The sequence below is a fragment of the Hyaena hyaena genome, unplaced genomic scaffold, assembly GCF_003009895.1.
Source record: "Hyaena hyaena isolate Hyena2069 unplaced genomic scaffold, ASM300989v1 scaffold_85, whole genome shotgun sequence".
Classification (NCBI taxonomy): Eukaryota; Metazoa; Chordata; class Mammalia; order Carnivora; family Hyaenidae; genus Hyaena; species Hyaena hyaena.
In genome coordinates, this window is record NW_024080717.1 from 349,826 (window position 1) to 371,887 (window position 22,062).

General features: G+C 44.8%; 1 protein-coding gene across 7 annotated transcripts; it reads right to left on the reverse strand.

The window, feature by feature from the left end:
* Nucleotides 1-6,493: 6,493 nt before the first annotated feature.
* TLR8 (toll like receptor 8) lies at nucleotides 6,494-21,832 on the reverse strand. Of its 7 annotated transcripts, XM_039234258.1 has the most exons (4): nucleotides 15,859-15,902; nucleotides 14,962-15,434; nucleotides 10,461-10,521; nucleotides 6,494-9,669 (listed from the first exon to the last, which is right to left on the reverse strand). In XM_039234258.1, the coding sequence occupies exon 4, from the start codon at nucleotides 9,661-9,663 to the stop codon at nucleotides 6,544-6,546; it is 3,120 nt and encodes a 1,039-aa protein (XP_039090189.1). In that variant the 5' UTR covers nucleotides 9,664-9,669; nucleotides 10,461-10,521; nucleotides 14,962-15,434; nucleotides 15,859-15,902; the 3' UTR covers nucleotides 6,494-6,543. The 7 variants fall into 7 exon arrangements, with proteins under 7 accessions (XP_039090189.1, XP_039090186.1, XP_039090188.1 ...); XM_039234255.1 differs by lacking the exons at nucleotides 14,962-15,434; nucleotides 15,859-15,902 and adding an exon at nucleotides 21,637-21,832; XM_039234257.1 differs by lacking the exons at nucleotides 14,962-15,434; nucleotides 15,859-15,902 and adding an exon at nucleotides 16,228-16,384.
* Between the last annotated feature and the right edge of the window lie 230 nt (nucleotides 21,833-22,062).

The following is a 22,062-nucleotide window of genomic DNA, read 5'->3' on the forward strand; positions in this document are numbered from 1 at the left end:
TGCCTGACTTATTTCGCTCAGCATAACGCCCTCGAGTTCCATCCATGTTGCTACACATGGCCAGATGTCATTCTTTCTCATTGCCATGGAGTATTCCATTGTATAGATGAACCACATCTTCTTGATCCATTCGTCCGTTGATGGACACTTAGGCTCTCTCCACGTTTTGGCTGTTGTTGAGAGTGCTGCTATGAACATTGGGGTCCATGTGCCCCTAGGCATCAGCACTCCTGTATCCCTAGGGAAAATTCCTAGCAGTGCTATTGCTGGGTCCTAGGGGAGTTCTGTTGTTAGTTTCCTGAGGAACCTCCACACTGTTTTCCAGAGGGGCTGCACCAGTTTACATTCCCACCAACAGCGTAGGAGGGGGCCCGTTTCTCCACATCCTTGCCAGCATCTAGAGTCTCCTGATGTGTTCATTGTAGCCACTCTGACCGGCGTGAGGTGGTATCTCAGAGGCTCTGTGCTGACAGCTCAGAGCCTGAAGCCTGCTTAGGATTCTATGTCTCCATCTCTCTCTGCTCCTCCCCTGCTCATACTCTGTCTCTCTCAAAAATAAACATTAACGAAAAAAGAAAACAAGAGGTAAAATATTAATACTTCAGCTATAATTAGATCCTCTGACTTCTTCTATTAAGGAAGAATAGGGAGAGCTGTCAACACAGGGTCTGATGCGGGGCTCAAACCCATGAACTGTGAGATCATGACCTGAGCCGAAGTGGGACGCTTAACCGACTGAGTCACCCAGGTGCCCCCACCTCTTGCTTTCTTTAGTACCTAGCAATGAGCAATGTGTAGATGGTTTTAAGTACTACCGCCGGACCACCTGGAGCATGGAGGCCTGGTAGACCTTCCTGAAAGTGCTTCACACACACAGATGTTGACCTGCTGCAACACAGCTCCCCCTTCCCACTGGTCACCATTGGTTCCATGACTTTCTGCAAGTGCACTTTGACATAGTGACAACTGGTGTATATCGTAGGCGCCCACTCAATGTTTGTTGCACGAACAATGTCGGATATCTGAGTACGAATGAGCTATATCAAAAGAGTGGATGGGGCACCTGGGTGGCTCAGTGGGTTAAGCGTCTGACTCTTCATTTCAGCTCAGGTCATAATTTCACAGTTCGTGGGCTTGAGCCCTGGGTGAGATAGTGAGGAGCCTGCTTGGGATTCTCTCTCTCCCTCTCTCTCTGTCTCTCTCTCTCTCAGTAAATAAATAAACATTTAAAAGACAACAACAAAAGGGTGAAGATTTCCTCTGAGAGAGACACTACTCGGTAGGAAAAGGTTCTCGAGGTGGGAAGGAGGATCTACCTGGGTCTGACTCCCCAGGTTGCTGGTAAAAGGCCGTCCTGACAGACTTCTCTGCCAGGAAAAGAGCCTACCTTCCTTCTAACTCATGTGTCCTTTGCTGGGAACAGTGGGAAGCACTTGGTTCAACTGGTGGTTCTAGTATCTAGGTTGATTTCTTTCTTTTTTTTTTAATTTTAAATGTTTATTTATTTATTTTAGAGAGAGAGAGAGAATGGGGGAGGGGCAGAGAGACAGGGAGACACAGAATCCAAAGCAGGCTCCAGGCTCTGAGCCGTCAGCACAGAGCCCGATGCGAGCCTCGAACCCACGAACCGTGAGATCAGGACCTGAGCCGAAGTCGGACGCCCAACCGACTGAGCCACCCAGGCGCCCCAATCTAAGTCAGTTTCAAAGCAAAGAAGCCCCAGCATTTCCCTGAGAAGATGATAGATTTTTAACAGCATCAGGGAGGCCTATTTCCCATGTTTTTAAATTTCCAATGTAGAAATCTCTAAACGTGTATGTCATATTTATATCAAACTGATTAAAAAAAAAAAACAACTCTCAATTTCTCCATGTCACCAAAAACAAGCGACATCAGATCAGAGAGCAGCATCAGTGGGTAGACTACTCTTTTAGTACCGCTGTTCTAAAAGAACTTATTTCATAAACCCACCTTCACGGAAGCATATCGATGCAAGTATTAGAGAACCATGTATAATATCAAGTGGTTGGAAACAACCTACTCATTCAGCAGTAAAGGACTGGGAAAATACCTGATGGTATATTCGCATAAGGCAGTACTATTCAGTCATCAAGAAGAAGAATATGAACTCTGAGAAGTATTCAGTGCAGAGCGAAACCTAGAGCACCATTGTGAAGTCTGCTCCTTTGTAGGAGAAGAGCAATTATAGGCTTAGACATACAAACTGAAAATTAGAAGTTGAGGCAGAGAGGGCCAGCTGTCTGCCAAATTTCTCCTCCCTTTCTCCCATAGTTATAGGCTTTCTACCGGGGAACGGTGCCCTACATGCCATGCAGTTATGAAGGGCCAGACAGGTCCTCACTAATAGAAGGTGAGCAGAAGATGTGTGTCACTGTTGAGTCTCTGCCTCAAGATGTTGGTCTGAGAATTCTTCCTTATTATTTTCCCTCCTTGCCTCAGTTGGAACCCAACTGCAATGGCACCCCAGCCTGGACCATCCTGCTGATGCCAATTCCCTACAGGACAGCCGAGCAATACGGGGAAGGAAGATGGGATCTTGAATAGCCGCGTAGGGAGAGCTGCCTTGCCAAACTAAACTATTATCACTGAAACTATTGTTTCAGAGACTGGGCGGCCTATAAAAAACCAGCATCCATTTCTCACAGCTCTGGCGGCGGTAAGTCCAAGATTATGGCTCTGGCAGATTCTGTGTCTGGCAGATTCTGAGAGCCCGCTTCCCAAAAAGCTATCTTCTTGCTGTAACATCACATGGTAGAAAGGGCAAGGGAGCTTTCCTGGGCCACGTTTATAACAGCATCAAATGACTCTTGGAGTCTAGTCACCTCCCGAAGACCCTGTCACCTGATACCATCACATTGGGGGTTAGGCTTCAACACATGGATTTGGGGAGGACACAGTCAGACCAGAGCATATAGGATAGAGAAATACACTTCCATATTGTTGGATCTTTTGGTTACAGCAGCTGAGCCTTTACACTGACAATACAGAAGAATACACAAGAATCTTTGAGAGTGATTGTCTCTATGAGGCAAAGTTGTGTTGAGAGAGAGATTTAGGGGCATCTGGCTGATTCAGTAGCTGGAGCGTGCGACTCTTATTCGTGGGGTTGTGAGTTCGAGCCCCACACTGGGCATAGAGTTTACTTAAAAAATAAAAAAATAGGGGTGCGTGGGTGGCTCGGTCGGTAAAGCATCGGACTTCGACTCAGGTCATGACCTCACGGCTTGTCAGTTTGAGCCCTGCATCAGCTCTGTATGGACAGCTCAGAGCCTGGAGCCTGCTTCTGATTCTGTGTCCCTCTCTCGCACAGCCCCTCCCCTGCTCACGCTCTCTCTCTCTCTCTCTCTCAAGAATAAATAAAACACTTAAAATTTTAAAAAATAAATAAAAATAAAAAAGGAGAAGGATATTTGAATTTCATTGTACACCCTTATGTGAATTTTGAATTTTAAAAACCTGCTATGTAGGTATTAGCATATATCCATTTTAAGATAATAACAGAACAATGTTTACTTTCTCTTTAAGATTCTATAGCTCCAGGGGCACCTGGGTGGCTCAGTCGGCTGAGCATCCAACTTGGACTCAGGTCATGATCTCGCAGTTCGTGGGTTCGAGCCCCACGTTGGGCTCTGTGCTGACAGCTAGCTCAGAGCCTGGAGCCTGTTCCAGATTCTGTCTCCTCCTCTCTCTCTCTGCCCCTCCCCTGGTCATGCTCTCTCTCCCTCTCTCAAAAATAAATAAAACATTAAAAAAAAAGAAGAGAAATTATAGCTCCAATTTTCCCATACCAGTATCTTAAATGAGAAAAGGGGAGTTTCAGAAACATGTTTTGATTTATCCCCAATTTCACTATCTTTTCTTTATGAGGATATTTGTTAAGAGAGGAAAACTGTGACCTTCATAAACTTTAGTTCTGTCAACAGAACACTACCAAAGTGTGTGAGTCTAACATAGATCCGTAGTTGCTACTAAAAAAATCTGCATTTTTCTTTTACCAAAACAACTGGGAAATGAATCAGCTTCTATTAGACAACAAACAAATGTGGTCTCAACAGGAATGAGCTGTAACTGCCCCATACCTTCTTTTTAGGATACCCCTTCCTGCATTTATCCCGCTTGTAGATACTTGTCCCCATGCCTCAACAAGCTCAAGCATGATTATCTTCCTATAAACGTCATGGTCACAAAACACGGTCTGATGTGACAAAGATGAAGTTGTCCTTGGCCAACGTGTGCTGATTTCCACTTTGTCCTTATTAAATAACACTGTAACATACCATTTTGTTCAGTTCCTTAACTCATAATTAAAGAGAAATCATCCTGCAACATTAACTAAGAGACTGTTCTTAAAGAAGGATGGATGGTGCAATGGGGATTTTTCTCCTTTTCTTTTCTTTTTATTTTTTTAATGTTTATTCATCCTTAGGAGTGAGAGAGAGAGTAAGCAGGGGAGGGGCAGAGAGTGAGGGAGACACAAAATCCGAAGCAGGCTCCAGGCTCCAAGCTGTCAGCACAGAGCCCGATGCGGGGCTTGAACTCATGAACTGCAAGATCATGATCTGAGCCTAAGTTGGACGTTTAACTGACTGAGCCATCCAGGCGCCCCTTTTTTCTTTTCCTTCTGAAGGGGCTTTATTTTTTTATGCTTGGATAATTTCAAAAAAAATTTTTTAATGTTTATTTTATTTTTGAGAGACAGACACAGAGTGCAAGAGGGGGAGAGGCAGACAGAGAGGGAGACACAGAATCCAAAGCAGGCTCCAGGCTCCGAGCTGTCAGCAAAGAGCCCAATGCAGGACTCAAACTCATGAACTGTGAGATGATGACCTGAGCTGAAGTCAGCCGCTTAGGTGACTGAGCCGCCCAGGCACTCCTAGGCTTGGATAATTTCTGATTATTGTCAGGTAAATTTCATAAAGTGCTTCTTCAAGATTCATACTTGTAGTGGAAGGAGGATGCTATGGACTGAAGCAGAGGAACCACAGGGGTGGTAGAGGTGGTAGAGTGCCAAAGCTGTTTCATTTGGGAGAATTGAATAAAGGGCACAAACAGGTAGTCCTTTCTGACTTTGTCTTCTGAGTAGGGAGTAAAGGTAGAATTCATTTCTCTATTAATAATTGCCTTAATCTATAAATTTCATCAAAGCCATTTCCCCTTTGATTTTTTAAGTTGTTTATATGTTTATTTTGAGAGACACACACAGAGAGAGCGAGAGAGCAAGCAAGAGAGTGAGCGAGAGAGATCGAGAGAGAGAGAGACAGACAGACAGAGAGCATGAGTAGGGGAGGAGCAGAGAGAGAGAGAGAATTCCAAGCAGCCTCTGCACTGTCAGAGCAGAGGCCAATGCGGGGCTCAATCTCCTGAACCGTGAGATCGTGACCTGAGCCAAAACCAAGAGTCAGATGCTTAAACCAGGTGTCCCTCCCTTCTGATTTTTACCAAAGGTTTTTTTCAAAGTATCCTCAAAAACCCAGTGTAGATGGCAATTTCTTTTACATTACAGATCCATTTCCCTACTGTATGTCTATCATAGGTGTGTCATATGAAATGAAGCATTTTTAATCATTTATTTCAAGATTTACAGCAAATGGCACTTGATAGATACTCCAAACGCTTCTAATTTGGCTGCAGACTTCTTGAAAAGAAAAAAAAAAAGTCAAGAAATGAAAAACACTTAAAAATATCCATCTTACCCTTTAAATGTCATCTAAACACTAGAAGTCAAGTATCATGGCCAACATTCATAAATGTAATCGTAAAAGACCACAGCACAATATAACCATGTAGCCATGGATAATATGATAAATCTAACTAGCCACGTAACATCAGAACCATGAGTTACAGTTATTAAAGTTCTTAGATATTGAAAAGAAGGTGCAGCAGCCAACTGTTAAGATGGCCCATGATAATTCCTGTCTCTTGGTATTCACAATCTATGACCGAGATGGCAGACCAACCGAGGCCGTTTACAACTGCCCGTTTTGGTTTTGGTCATAGACTAGTTTCTCTGGACTGAGGCGATCACTCCCATGGAGCAGGCATGTGACTTACTTCTAACAAATAGATGATGGCCCACATGCTGGGCTATCACTTCCCTGAAGGGACCACTAAACATGGTGACTTCCATCTTGCTAGCAACCTCTCTCTTTTGCTGGCTTTGAAGAAGCAAGCTGCGACGTGGGAGAGAGACTGAGTGCAGCCTTCGACTGACAGCACAGGAGGAACTGAATCCTGAAAACAGCCACGTAAAAGCTTGAGCTTGGAAGTGGGTCCTAACCCCGGGAGAGGCCTGTGGCCCTCGCTGACACCTAGATCACAGCCTTTGAGGGATGCTGAGCAGAGAACCCAGCCAAGCCTCGTCTGGACTCCTGACCAAAGAGATGGTAAGATCACAGATTGTGTTATTTTAAGCCACTGGGTTTTGGGGTAATGAATTTGCCACACAGCAAGCAATAAATACCTTAGACGGAGGGTAATTGCTTTGCATTTTTATTATGTTCGTGAACCATGACTTAGCATCAGTTAGTACTGTTTAATGGAATCAACATACAGATTGTTATACCGTGAATCATTTTCAGTTAAGACCACGTTCTTCAGACTCTGCCAAAACAAGCCTTCCGCCTTGGGGTTGTCAGGCCATTGAAGAATGGAGCTCTTGCAGATCCTTTGGCGCAGCCTCAGATACTGAGAATTCTGTAACACAGGCTCCAGCAGAATAAATATAATCACATCCATATTCTCATCCATTAGCCTCTGCAAGGCCAAGTAGAATGCCGTTTTAAAGTTCCAGTTTTTGGCATATTTTTTGGTTAAGACAAATATTGTTTTCTTGCTTTGGTTTATGCTCTGCATGAGGTTATCGATGATGGCTAACCCCGGGTCCCAATCCCTCTCCTCTAAACAGAGGAGCACATTTTTTTCTTCACTCTCTTCTAGGTGGAAGCGTAGCTCATTTATCACCCAGTCAGTAACAGAGGCGTCTTTGGTATCATAAGAAACGTAGGCATCGTAGAAAGTTTGGGATGTGGAAAGAGACCTGTAGCCTTTTACCTTAGCTAAACACACATGATAGATAAACCAAACATCCCAGTAAAACCAATGGTGACCCAGGGCAGCCAACATGACCGTGATGGTGATAAAGAACGTGAAGAAACACAGTATCGCCGCAATGGTATCTGAAATACAAGTTGTTAGCTCTAGACTCACGATGCTCTTCCCTCTTTGATCCCCCGGGCTAGAGCAAATGACATCTGCCAATCTAGGAATTGTGACATTCAGATTTTCATCCATCCATCTCCGAAAATCTCCGATGTCACAGGTACAATCAAAAGGGTTCCTACCTAGTTCCAAAATGGCTAATTTGGTGGCAGTCTTAGTTTGAAGTGTGGATTTGTTGATCATCTTCAGCAGGTTGGAACTTAAATCGAGGTGTACCAGATTGCTGGCTTCGGAAAGAAAGCCGGAGGGCAGATGGGAAATCCTGTTTCGATGCAGTAGCAGCGTGCGAAGAGAAGGCGTGAATTTAGAGAGGCTGTTGGTCAAAGAGGACAGCCTGTTTCCACTTAAGTCGAGCAACTCGAGATGAGGAAACTCTTGGAGCAATGTCCAGTTAAAGGAATTTAACACATTATCATTTATGTATAGTTCGATGAGACTTTGGGGCAAGTTAATGAAAGCTTCATTTGGGATGTGCCTAAGGTTATTTAAGGACAAATCAAGCCGTGTCAGATTCCTGAGATCTGTAAAAATTTTCCAGTACTTGTCACCTTCAGCATTCCACAAAATGTCAAGGCGGTTTCCACTGAAAACCAACTCTTGCAGGGACATGCTTCTCAGGTCTTGCTCCGTTAAAGTATAAATGCTATTGTGGCTCAAGTTTAAAACTTGTAGTTGTGTTAAATTTTGAATAAATCCTAGGCGGTGCGTTACCCCTGCTATTCGGAAATAGTGTGCATTGTAGCTGAGATCTAGAACCTCTAACTCTGGCAGGTCACTGAGAGCCTTATCATCATCAAAGTCTAGTCTATTGTTTGTTAAATCTAAATATTTGATGTGAGGCACAGCTGAAAATTCAGTCCCATGTAACACTTGGCCATTGCCATTTGAAGACAGATTTAAGCAGGCAATGTCATGAAAAGCTTTGAATTGATCTTGCCCAATAAAAAAAATACTGTTCAGGCTTAAGTCTAAGGCTTTGCCATAAGCTGTACACTGTGGCTTTATTAAAGGGTTGGTGTTATGATAAAAATTTGAATGTGGGTCATACTCTGTATCTGCTGAGCGTAGCCTACGGATATGACCTTGAAAAGGGGAACGACTTGCATCATTTTGCCTGATCTCATTTACCAAGGGTGATATTCTGTTTTCTGACAAATAAATGATTGTCAGGTTGGGGAAATTTTGGAACAGGGTAAAATTAATTTGCTTAATAAAGTTAATGCCCAAGTTGATAGTCTTTAAGTTTGAGAGACCCACCAGGGGCTCAAAATCTTCTGCTTTAAGTTCCTGGAACACATAACCTCTCAAGTGTAACGTCTGGAGCAACTTCAGATGAGAGAAGTTTTGAGAAATGCTAATATATTTTGGATACTTTGCCTTTTCATAGTTATAAGATAGGTCAAGAATTTCTAAGGAGGGCAGTTTTGTTAAAAATTCCCCAGAGGCTATTTCACCAACTAAATAGTTGAATTCCAGATGCAGCACCTTCAGATTATGCATGCTTTCAAACCACGTGGCAGGGATCTTCCGGAGGGAAGTGCTAGAGAGGTTTAGGTAGTGAAGTTCAGTCAGGGTTTGGAAAGCAAGAGGATGGATCTGAATTGAAGCGCCTCCTTCACAAGGTGTACAGGGAAATGGTGCGTTGAAACACCTTGGACAGTTCCCGCTTAAATCTAGCACTTTTAAATTTGTCAGTCCCTTGAAATCTTCCTGACTGATGACTTTAATCTTGGTGTTGCTAAGATAAAGTTCTAATAGGGAGTTTGGCAGTTTAGGTGGCACATGAACAAGCTTATTAAAAGACAGTGACAGCACCTTCAAATTCGTAAGACTTTCAAACGTTCCATCTTCTATGTCGAAAGTTTTGTTATCACAACTATTGCCGAAGTAGCAGTTCCAACCCAGATAGAGTCTTTCCAGATTCGTAAGTCCAGAAGTATTCTTTTTAGTTACCCAAATTATGTTGTTTTGAATTAGACTAAGTTCCCTCAAAGACCCTGGCAAACCAGCGGGTATTTGGTCCAACTGGTTGTCTTCGAGCAGTAGCTGGTTTAGATTTTGTAGGTTGAGGAATGCCCCGTCTGTAATACTCATGCCATTTTTGTTTATATCAGGGTTTTCGTTCAGGTGCTGTTGATTGGCATTGTGGTTTAGGTTTATTTTAGTAAGGTTTTGCAGCCCTTGAAATGATTCGTTTGTTATGTGTGTGATGAAATTATCAGACAGGTCTAGTGCTGTCACATATTTGCTCACAGTTTGGGGAACTTCTTGCAGTCGAAGGTTGTTGCACTGTGCAATAACAGAGTCTCCTTGTCCTTTCTCGTCACAAGGATAGCTTCTAGAATAATGTGCTTCTGTGAAGAACTCATGGAAATCAGAGATCAGCAGGAAAAGGCAGGTCAGAAGCAAAGACCGAAGGGTCATGTTTTCCTAAGGAAAATCAAGAGTGGAGGCACAATGTTAGAGAAGCAGTATTTACTAGGCATTTCATGATGAAATTAACAGTGCTTCATCATATTGTGCATGTGTTTTGAAGAGTGAGTTCCCTTAACAACTAATCAAATTGCATTAAATCGGGTTCAGAACAATGTTTTAAATGTTTTTCTTCTTTTAATGTTTATTCACTTTTTGAGAGAGGGAGAGAGACAGAGCACAAGCAGAGGAGGGCTAGAGAGAAGAGGGAGACACAGAATCTGAAGCAGGCTCCAGGCTCTGAGCTGACACAGAGCCTTATGTGGGGCTTGAACCCATGAACTGCGAGATCATGACCTGAGCCGAAGTTGTTCGCTTAACCAACTGAGCCATCCAGGAGCTCCCAGGTCCAGAACAATTTTAATATCTCATCGCATTCAGCTTCATAGTGCTAAAAGAAGCTGAAGATGAAGCTATCTGAGATTATGATGATGATGATGATGATGATAAAGCCTGAGAAGGGCTTGTGGAGGTATTCATCAAGATACCCCATCAGCATAAGGCATCTGATGCTGGCCCATGGCTATGGTTCATGCTAGATCGGTAGCACAGCAAGCTATAGATTCATAGTTTCAACCTATTAGCATAACTTTTGAGGAAAGTTGGTCCATCCCAAGGAGAGTTCAGATCCAGGTTTTATTACGGTATCACCTAAGATCTCCAAGCCAGAGTCTCCTGTACCTTATCTCCACAGCCATCTCTCTACACAACCATATCTCTTACTGGCATTTCCTGCAGTTTTTCCATACCTCTCTGGTGGTACGTATCAAGATCTCTGATGTCCTTGCATGACAGGAGAGTGGATACCTTCTGTGGATAAGAAGAACAAAGTGTCAGGTATTGTGCTCACCATAAACATTCTCTTACCCACATTAATGCTCATCCCAACACAATGAGATAGGTCCTATGTAATCCACATTTTGAGGATGAAGAAACGAACTCAGAGACTTCCGTGGCTTTCAAAAGGACAATATGTCATAGAGCCGGATTCCAGTCATTCTGATTCCGACATCGTGTTTTAGCCAGTAGCCATCATACTACGCAATCTCACTTTCAAGTCTTCGTGCCAGAACAGTACCTCATGTGCATACAGCACTCAAAAAAAAAAAAATGTTGTGGAATGGCTGCTAGAACTCCTATGTTCCTTATCATATGAACATTGGCATTAGTGGCTGTTTGTTGACTAATCTTGTCAACTTTTGTTAGAGAAGGCATAACGTTTATGTTTTTGCATGTCCTCTGGAACACTTAGTAGGATGCCTCACTTTCTGCAACTCTCTCTTACCAGAGGGCTAGATAACTTGCTTCTGGTAATCATACAATGAAATAAACAGATGAATGTGATTGGTCTGATGACGGCTGTGGGCAAAATAACCCTCAAAATCTTATTTCACTGGGTATGGAGACCAACCTTCACGAAATTACATTTCTCATGAATGCCCAACTCACGCCCTTAATGTGAGATAAGCCAGGTAAGAGCTCCCTTTTTAAATTCCTCTACAATTTAGGGTTCGTGAGCAGTCACAGTCACACTCTTCTTCTGTCATGAAAGATTTTTATGTGGATGGTGATCATTCAGAGGATCAGTCATCATTGCCAGTTGATAGCAGTCGAGGAAGAGCCAGCTCCTTATGAGATGAACAGTAGGAACATGGCTCCCAGGGCATTTGCTGCTCCTTTTGGCCATTTTTCAAATGCAGTACTATCTACGTGCTGCTGACTAACGTTCTACTTTTACCAGAAGAAATCTCTGCTTTACCTGATTTCATTGGCAGGATTTCAAGATGGCCCCTCTTACCTTTGCTCCCTCGTACTACTGCTGTGATTATGCCACGTCGTGTGGCAAAAGGGAGATTATCTAGATGGGCCTAATTTAATTGCCTGTGCCTTTTCAAAAGCACAGGGTTTTCTCTGGCTAGCAGCATAAAGGAGAATCAGAGAGAATGGAAGCTGGAGAATAATTTGATGCACTTAAAAGCAGAGGGAGCCACCGACAAGGAATGCTAGCAGGATTCAGAAGCTGAGAGTGGTCTCTGCTGACAGTTAGCGAGGAAAGACCCTCTGCTCCATCCTATAGCCACAGAGAACTAAAATAAACTGACAACCAGAATGAACCTGGAAATGGATCCTTATTCAGAGCCTGGAGATCGGAGTCCAGTCAGACCTTATCCTACAGAAATTTGAGCTAATAAGTGGGTACTGTTTGAAGCCTCTAATAATGTTAATTTGATGTGTTAAATTTGAGTTTGTGATCGTCCAGTGATGTCCAGTAGGCAGTTACATATATGCCCCTTAGGCTCAGAGAAGAGTTCTCATGAAAGGATGAACTTGGGAGTTGTGGCCAATACAGCCATGTATGAATTTGTACAGGTACCCAGGCACGAATCAGATCATCCAGGGCAGTGTCCACCATAAAGGATATTCTACACTTCATTTCTATCAACAACAATTTTCTTGTCTTTTCTTCTAGTAATTTTAGGATTTCATTTTCTTACATGGAGATATCTTATCCCACTGGGATTGTTTTGGCATAGATTGTGAGACGCAGACCCACATTTTTTTTTTTCTAAATGGAGATCTGGTTGCCCCAACATCATTTATGTATTTATTTTTATCGAAGTATAGTTGATACACAATGTTACGTGAGCTTCAGGCATGCAGCATAGGGATTCCACAAGTCTATACGTTATGCTGTACTCGCCACTGACTATATTCCCTATGCTGCACCTTTCATTCTCATGAGTTATTCATTCCGTAACTGGAAGCCTGTACCTCCCTCTTTCCCTTCGCTCCTTTTGCTCATCCCCCATCCCCCACCCTCTCCTCTGGCAACTACTAGTTCGTTCTCTGTACTTATGGGTCTGTTTCTTTTATTTGTTGGTTTGTTTTGTTTTTCAGACTCCACATATAAGTGAAATTTGTCTTCGACTCATTTCATTTAGCATAATACCTTCCAGGTCCATCCATGTTGTCGCAAATGGCAAGAGGTCATCCTGTGTGTGTGTGTGTGCGCGTGTACACTACATCATATTCTTTATCCACTCAACTATCAATGAATACTTGTGTTGCTTCCACATCTCGGCTATTATAAATTATGCTGGAATGAATATAGAAGTGTGTGTAGTTTTTTTTAATTAGTGGGTTTTCATTTTCTTTGGGTTAACACCCAAGAGTGAAATTACTGGATCGTATAGTATTTCTACTTTTCATTTTTTGAGAAACCTCCATACTGTTTTTCACAGTGGTTGCACCAATTTACATCCCCACCAACAGTGCATGAGGGTTCCCTTTGCTCTGCATCCCCATCAACATGTTTCTTTCATGTGTGTGTTTTATTTTAACCACCTTAACAGATGTGAGGTGCTAGCTCATGGTGGCTTTGATTTGCATCTCCCTGATGATGAGTAATGATGGCCATCTGCATGTCTTCTTTGGGAGAAGGTCTATTCAGGTCCTCTGCCCATTTTTAATCAGATTATTTTTTTGGTGTTGAGTTGTAGAAGTTCTTTATATATTTTGGGTATCATTCCTTTATCGAACATGCTCTTTGCAAATATTTTCTCCCATTCAGTCAGTTGCTTTTTTGTTTCATTGATGTGCAACATCATTTGTTGAATAATGCTTTTCTCGCCAACTTGACATGTTCCTTTTATCACATATTACTTTTCCTGTGTGTTTGGCTCTATTTCTCGACTCTCCGCTTCATCAATCTGCTCATCATTGATGTGCTAGCACCACATGTTCTAATAATTGACAATTTGGGGGGATGTTAGCATCTGATAGGGCAAGTCCTGCTCACTATTCTCCTTTTGTGAATGGATCACTTCGTCTTACCTTCGAATAGGTCCTTGCTGGTATATATTAGCACTATTGATTTCTATCTATTAATTTTATGTCAAATCACTGCATTAAATTCTCTGATAATTTAGAACAGTTGTTTCTCCATGTGACTTCCTTGGGTAAGCAATTAACTCATCTGCAAATAAGGATTATATTCTTAACACCCTTCGTGCAGTCTAATTTATTTTTATTGTCTAATTGCACTGCCTATCAACTCCAGAACAGTGAAAAAATAGAACAGAGGCCAAAGATTTAAGCAGAGACCGACTGATCCAACCACATGCAAATTAAACTTCTGCCTCCCAGAAAACATGGTAAACAACGCCGAAAGCGAAACAGTAAACTAGGAGAAAATATTTGCAGTTTATATCACAGATAAGGAAGATATTTGATACGTAAAGACATGTTATGCATAAATGAGAAGACAAATAACCCAACAGAAACATGGACGAAGACGTATTCAAAAACAGCTCACAGAGAAAAGAAACACAAACAGCTTGTAAGCATAGGAAAAGATACTCAACTTCACTCAAAAACGTACACTGAGGGGGCGCGTGGGTGGCTGAGTTGGTTAAGCGTCTGACTTTGGCTCAGGTCATGATCTCCTGGTTCATGGGTTCAAGCCCTGCATTGGGCTCTGTGCTGACAGCTAGCTCGGAGCCTGGAGCCTGCTTCGGATTCTGTATCTCCCTCTCTCTCTCTGACCCTCCCCTGCTCACACTCTCTCTCTCTCTCTCTCAGAAATAAACATTTAAAGAAAACTAAAAAAAAATGTACACTGATATACCTTTTTTCAAATTTTTACCAATCCTGTGTAGGTGAGGACATGGAGAAACAGGTGTGCTCATATTTTGCTGGTAGGAATCTAAATAGTGCCACCTCTAAGACAGAAAGAAATTTGTAATATTTATCAAAACCATCTCTCAACATAGACTCAGCGATTCCTAGAAGTAGGTCCTAAAGATCGACCCTCACAGAGGTAAAGGACTACATATACGGAGGTTCAGTGCAAGGCTGTTAGCAATAGCAGAAGATTACAAGTCATCCAAATGGCTAGGAGTAGGGGTCATTCCATGGAATACCATGCGACAATTCAAAAAGCTCCAGAGTCACTGATTCACTCGTTCAAAACTATTTCTCAAGCTGGGGATTATTTTCAAGCTGGGGACATGGCAATGACCGAGACAGATTAAGATCCTTGCCCATCTGGCGCTTACATTACAGGATAATATGTTAGATGGTGGAAGTTACTAAGGAGGCCAATGAAAAAAAGCGACGGGTCACTTATGCAGACTGTCCCTCAAGTGGAATTTGTTGTCTTTCTCACGATGAAACGGGGTGATCGGTCTTGGGGAGGAAGACCACACAAGCAAAGTGCCATTCTGGTCCCATCACACCAAAGACACTTACCAGCAAGGTGACTCGCTGTTGATGTGGCCCTTGGTCCCCTGGCTGAGGCAGTGCCTGTCAGGTTTCTGCGATCATTTTCCATTATAAATTCACACACACAAAAATGTCAAAAATGATGTTTAAATATGGCCCGTGAGGAACAGATGGCAGGGGAAGGCCAGACTGCAGACTCTTCCTTTAGTACGACAGTAGGAGAGGCCTCGGTCAGGTCCAAGGGACGGGGCTGCCCCGCGCCACCTCAAGTTAAGGCCTCATTGTCTCATTCCAGAAGCCGGCGTCCCTCTCAGACAATGAGCAAGTGAGCTGAAAAGCCTCTAGGGGGCACTGGAGACCAGGAGGGGAGCTGTTGAAATTTGTCATTCTTTTCAGGGTGAAAATGGCCTCCCAGAAAGCTGGGCCATAGAAGCGATCAGAAGATTCTGGAGATTCGTGAGTGAGGAGCTTGAGATTCCTAACCCCACCCTTCAAGGGTCCTGAGGGAAGAACAGAGAGTTGACAGGTTCTACAGAACCTCAATTGGCGCGGGAGAGGGGGAAGTGCTGAGCAGACCGCCAGCCCGGCCGAGCCTCCCCATTCACCTCAGGGCCTCAGGGAGGCGAAGGCCCGTCATCTCCCAGGGTGCCGGGCTGAGGCCCTTGGGCAGGCCACTGGGCAAGGGCGCGGAGAGTGAGCCTGAGTCTCGAGACCCCGGCAGGAACTGAGGGGGGACCTTGAGCCCCCCACCTCCTCTTGGCCACACGCATGCAACGCGGAAGAGAAATGGCAACCCCCCAAATAGAGAAATGGCATCTCTGCAGATAGAATTGAGGGGAAAGGGGGGCGATTATGCAAGTAAGATAGAAAGTGCAACGATGCAAATAAAAGCGAACTGAGGCACAGTGAAGAAAGGACACTTACTTCTGCTGTTTGCCAGCACCCCGTCCTCTCTGACACTATCTCAAAAGGTTGAATCCGGAGTCTTGAACCCAAGGCACAAGTGAAGGCAGAGGCAAACCATCTAGGGCAGGGAGCCCCATCCCATCCCCTGCGTCCCTGGCCCTGCGAGCTCTGACAGCACCCTAGCACGGGATGGGGACGGGCATCCCCCTGGGAAAATGGACAAGCATCGTAGCTGGGCTGTGGGTGTGAAATGGAAGGGCGCACCCCAAAGCTTAGTCATCGAGACGAACACGCGTTTCAGGACTTAAAACCTCGGTGGGCTAAGGAGTCAACATTTGAAAGGAAGGCAGAACGCATGCCTGCACTTGCGAGGCACCCTGCGCTCACCCCACCCTGATCCCGGCTCTGGTGCCAATAAAACTTTATTCCTAAAACAGGCAACTGTTCTGCAGGCTGGAGTTCGCCCGTCTGACTTTTTCAACAGAACATTAAAATACTACTTATCTTCGTTACTGAGCTCTGCGATTTCCTCCCTTCCTTAAATCTTGCACCTCAACATGGGTCTCACTCTCCTCTCCCTGAAATAACAGCCGGTACCAATCACCTGAGGGAATCACCTAACGTGAGAGATATCGACACAAGCAAAAAGAGTACAAAACAAATTCAGACACAGGGATTGATAGAATCGTGCCTTCTGGCATCCAGGTCAGTGGTTTATGGCGTGTTTTCTTAATGCAGGCCCTCACTTGCCCAGATGCGCAGTCCTCCTTCTGTGAGCCTAAAATCCGAAAAATAATCTGAGCACCGGAAGGCCTTGTTTTGTTAGCTTATTTGGCAGCAAAACCTGACCGCAGCTGACGCAAGGCTCCTGTAATCTGGGTCTATCCACTTAGCAGGGGCATTCTAAGTCGGAAAGCACAGTGGGCTGGCCGACAGGGCCAAGTTAGGACTTCCGTGGGCCCAAAACACTCTGGCCCGCGTGGACCCCATCCTCCGTTCAAAAAAAAAATCGTTAAAAAAATTATATTTTATGACTGCGTTGGTATAAAGACAAGCATAAGCCAGGCTGGATTATATCATTTTCCTTGCTTTAAAGTTCCGCTGGCCCTAGGCCCCGTGCACTCTGGGAAGAAAAGACAAGGTCTTTAAAAAGAAGTCAGTCCTGGATGTCTAGGATGCTGCCCTGGGGCCCGGATCAGGCCCCCAGCACTGGGGGAGCTGAGGAAGAGAAGTCTTAGATGGAGCTGGCCAAGTCTTCAATTTTGCACCTCCCACCTGACCCCCCCAAGAGATGCTGAGGTTCTAACCTCTGGCCCTGATTTGCAAGCAGAGTCTTCAGAAATGCAATCGAGGTAAAGTGAGGCCAGGCTGGGCTAGGGTGCACCTTCATCTAGGGACTGGTGTCCTCAGGAGAAGAGGGAAGTTTGCAAGGAACACCGAGGGTGGCCCGCCACTGCCAGAGGCTCAGACAAGGGCCTGGGACTTGTCCCTCTGGGCCCCCCAAGAAGAAACCGAAGGTGCCGATAACACCTTGATTTTGGACCTCTGGCTTCCAGAAGGGAGAGAGGCTCCATTTTCTGTTGTCTTTGAGCCACCAAGTCCGGGGTGTCCCTTTACAGCAGGCCCCAGGAAAGCGATGGACCTGTCGAAGGAAGCATGTGAAGCGTGCACGCGCGCGCGCGCGCACACACACACACACACACACACACACACACACATCTGCTTCACTTCCCCTTCCCTGCCAAACACAGCTACTGAGGAAGCCATTTCACAACCGCTTTCCTATTTTCCGTGCATAATCAGTTCTTTGGCTGGGTCCTCGGCACACCACAGCCCAGTTCTCTCCTTCGGGCTCTGAAGGAACTGAATCCCACGACGAAAACAACCCATCTCAGTTCCCCTCCCCCCCCCCATCTTCCTTCTCCGCTTGCACCCCAACGGACACCCAAAGTGCAGTTTTAAACACTGGTGCAGGGTGAAGGACGGCTCGGGCGAGCCCGCCTTGGCTGAGGGGAGGCAGATGGAGGTGAGGGGCCACCCCCTGGAGACCCAGCCCCTGGGGTGAGGGCTGTATGCGGGACAGAAAGTGAACGTGCTGTCCCACACAATTTCACAACCTAGGGTGAAAATAGCGTGCGAGGGTTGGGGAGGAGTGTTAGAGCCTGAAATAAACGGCCTTTTATCTCCACATCTCCTTCCTAGGCTGCAAAGCACCATTCTGCACGGATGCCTCCCCCTCCCCCCTTTTGGAGGCTTCCTTTGCCTCACACCATTCCCCCGAGCTGTTCCCTTTTCTCAGGATGGGAGCTGCTGATAGCCTCTAACGCGCAAGTGTCATGAGAACCTACTGATTATAAACCACGATCAACCCCCCACTGTTGAATCGCTTAGCTGTGTAGGTACGATGTGGGATTCAGCCGGAACCGAATTTTTGCCAAACAGGACAGATTCCTCATTTTTCATGGGTTCTGCCTCAACTGCAGTTGCCTCTGTTGCCCACTGAGATGTTATGAAAGTAAGTGAATAACGAAATGGTTGACAGATGGGTTTTGCCACCCTTGATGAAATTTACAAGTAATCAAAAGATTTGTTTTATCCCTCCCAAATCTGATGGGTTCACCAACCGCTTTGGAAGCCAAAAGAAGCCACTAGCACATGAAATGCACATTATCAGCGAAGAGACGGGTCCTGATTTCCTGTGCGTACAACTGTGAAACACCATGCTATTTGGATCCCTGGAAATATAGTAGGGAGCACCTGCGGAGTGCTTTACCCTGAAGCAAACACCAGGACCTGTGCGAGTCACACATTTTCGTATATCGTCCTCATAAAATTCAGTGCGGCCGGTGCTGTCTTAAGCCTCCATTTTACGGATGGGGAGCCTGAGGCTCAGAGAGGCTAATTTACCAAGATCACTCAAACGGGAGGTGGCAGAGTGGAAATGGAGCCTAGCGAGCCCCACTAGTTAGCCACGGGGTGCTTTTTGATTCTCTGTAATTCCAGAGAATAACTGGAAACCCACTGACCGTAGACACGTGCCCTCGCTAGGAGCTACGTCTGACCATCTGAAAAGTTGATGCAGCCTGTACTTGCTAAGGTCGATCCAGAATCAATAGGCTATGGGTTCAGATTTACTCTGTGTGTGTAGCCCTGAGTAGTCATAAATTAGAGACTGGAGTTTAAAACCTAACAAATCCCTCAGCTCCAGTTAAGAACTGAGCTGAACTCCAGACGTTCCATTGGAATAATGGCCCCGTCAATGGACTCTGGAGGTGACCTTAAGACGCACTCACAAATAGTAGCTGAAGTTCAAAGACCACCCCTGACTAACAACATCCTCGCCCATGACACACGCACCAATACTCTCGGAGTCTGGGTTTGCCACCTGCCTGCCTCCCTCTCACACACGCCGTGCGGGTTCTAGGATTGCTACATGACAGAGTGACGGGGGCTACCGGGGGAGAGCGAGAGGCACTCCCTGCCCTCACCCTGAGTCACAGCCTTGGCTTTTCCAGTAAGGTGTACTCAGAGCTTTTCTTTTGCTTTCTGAAATCAGACTAAGAGGCTGTTGAAAAGGGTTCACGGCTTCCTGGATCCTCCTGGCCCTCTAAAAAAGGACTGTGTTCTTGAAGGGAAGGACCAGAGAGCCCCTCCGGTGCTGCTGTGAGGCCATGGCTCTCTGCTTTGGCTTATGCTAAGCCACCTGTCACCAATGGGAGGGAGGGAGGGCATTTTAATAGGCTTGGTTTGATTTCATTATTATTCTATTTTCACTTTCTTTTTTTGTTAATTTTTAAAAACGTTTTTATTTACTTTTGAAATGGAGAGAAAGCATGAGCTGAGGAGGGGCAGAGAGAAAGGGAGACAGGAATCGAAGCAGGCTCTGAGCTGAGAGCAGAGAGCTCGACGCAGGGCTAGAACCCACAAGCAGCAAGATCATGACCTGAGCCAAAGTCAGACACTTAATCGACTGAGCCACCCAGGTGCCCTGATTTTCACTTTCTTATAATACAATAATTTTGGTGGTGGCTACCATAGCAGCTTACAAATCTCAGGTAGCAATCGGATAACTTCTTTTGCAGCTCCATATAGCTCATTGGTCATGTCAGCCACTGTAATCATTTTAGAAAGCATCATAAAATTTCAGTACAGACTTAATTTATTTTCAAGATCTAAAATGGGCATTAAGTGTGGGGCGCCTTGTGGGCTCAGTCGGCTAAGCCTCTGACTCTTAATTTTGGCTCAGGTCATGATCTCACGGTTCGTGAGTTCAAGCCCTGCATCGGATTCTGTGCTGGCATTGCAGAGCCTGCTTGGGATATTCTCTCTCTCTCTCTCTCTCTCTCTCTCTCTCTCCTTCCTCCTCCCCTGCTTATGCTCGTGCTCTCTCTCTCTCCCTCTCAAAATAAATAAATAAACTTAAAATGGGCATTACATAGATTTAAAAATTAACTTCATTCAGCCATAAAAAAGAATGAAAGCTTGCCATTTGCAATGACATGGATGGATCGAGAGGGTAGGATGCTAAGTGAAATAAGTCAGAGAGAAACAAATACCATATGATTTCCGTTGTATGAAGTTTAAGAGACAAAACATAGGAGCCAAGGTGGGGGGGGGAGGTGAGAAACAGAAGAAACAGATAAGCCAAGAAACAGACTCTAAACTACAGAGAACACGCTGATGGTCACCAGAGGGGAGGCGAGTGGGGGTATGGGGGAAATAGGTGATGGGGATTCAGGAGGGCACCTGTGATGAGCACCAGGTGATGCGTGGAATTGTTGAATCACTATACTGCACACCTGAAGCTCCTATTGAACTGCATGCTAACTGGAATCAAAATAAAAACTTAAAAAAAAGAGACCATTAACTTCAAAAACTTAAATATACACTAAGTGGTGGTAAAAAAATAACTCCAAGAACATTAATAAGCACTAAATGAGCATGGAAATAATGGAAAGTAAATTTTGGATGAGATTCTCTTGAAATCAGGCTTTTCAACTACTCTTAAGTCTCAATGAATTTTTTAGAAAACACATCACTGGGGCGCCTGCGTGGCTTAGTCAGTTTAAGCGTCCGACTTCAGCTCAGGTCATGATCTCACGGTTCGTGGCTTTGAGCCCCGCGTTGGGCTCTGTACTGACAGCTTGGAGCCTGGAGCCTGTCTTCAGATTCCATGTCCCTCCCTCTCTCTCTGCCCCTCCCCAGCTTGTGCTCTCCCTCTCTCTCAAAAATAATTAAAAAAAAAACTTTTTTAAAAAAGAAAACATCACTTCTTAAAACTGTGAAGCCTGATTTTCAATCTGACCGTTCTCAACAATAACAAAACCTAACCGCCTGCTAGGTCTAAACGCTGTAGAATACAGTTGTAGAAATTAACGTGTTTGCTTGGACATCCTGAACAAGAAAAGGAGCATGTGAGATCAGAGAGCTTATCCTTCTCTGCGGAGGTAGCAGTGGAAAAACACGTCTCCACCCACGTTATGTCCAACCCTTCGATTCTAGAAGAGAATATCGTTTCTGGCAGGACCAGAGCGGCATCGTCAATTCCCGGCTTGGGATGCGCGTGGCTTCCTGTGCAAGTTCATAAGACCACTGCATTTCATTTTCAAACTTTACTGCCTATCAGGCCACTTTGCCTACCTAATTTAGCCTTTTTCTGATGCTTAACCTTTTTATACCTCTCAGCCCCATTCATCACTTTTCTCGGTTCACACCATTCGCCACCAAACCACATTTCGGAGTCAGAAATTGTGTATTTTGTTGGAAAGCCTTGCTAAAAGAACAGAAGTGGCTTACCGCTGTTCTGTCGTCGTCCTAATTTCTCATGCCATCACCTGCAGCACTGCAGACGGTACCCCGTGTGTGGTAGACGCACTCTGGGGAAAGAATCGGGCCAGCTTCCTGAACCTGGTCTCTTTACCATCAGCGGAACCTTGCTGATGTTGGTTTGCAGAAGTTGATGTGGGAAGAAGGGAACTTGTGATTTCTTAACTGTTGCCAAATCATTTGTGGACTGTGCTTTAAAATTTCAAAACTGAAATTCAGGGTGGAAAAGTCATTTATAAAATGATTTAAATACATGATACAAATATAACACATATGTGGTTTTGTGGGGTGGGGTGGGCGAGTTTGTGTATATTTGGGGGCTGTGTTGGAGGCGGGGGGAAGGCTCCAAGGATCCTCGCCAAAATGTTAGCAGCAGTTTGCCCCGGAGAGCAGGAT

Coding starts and splice junctions, on each gene's coding strand:
- TLR8 (XM_039234259.1), bottom strand. CDS start 9,663: ATGACCCTTCGGTCTTTGCTTCTGACCTGCCTTTTCCTGCTGATCTCT.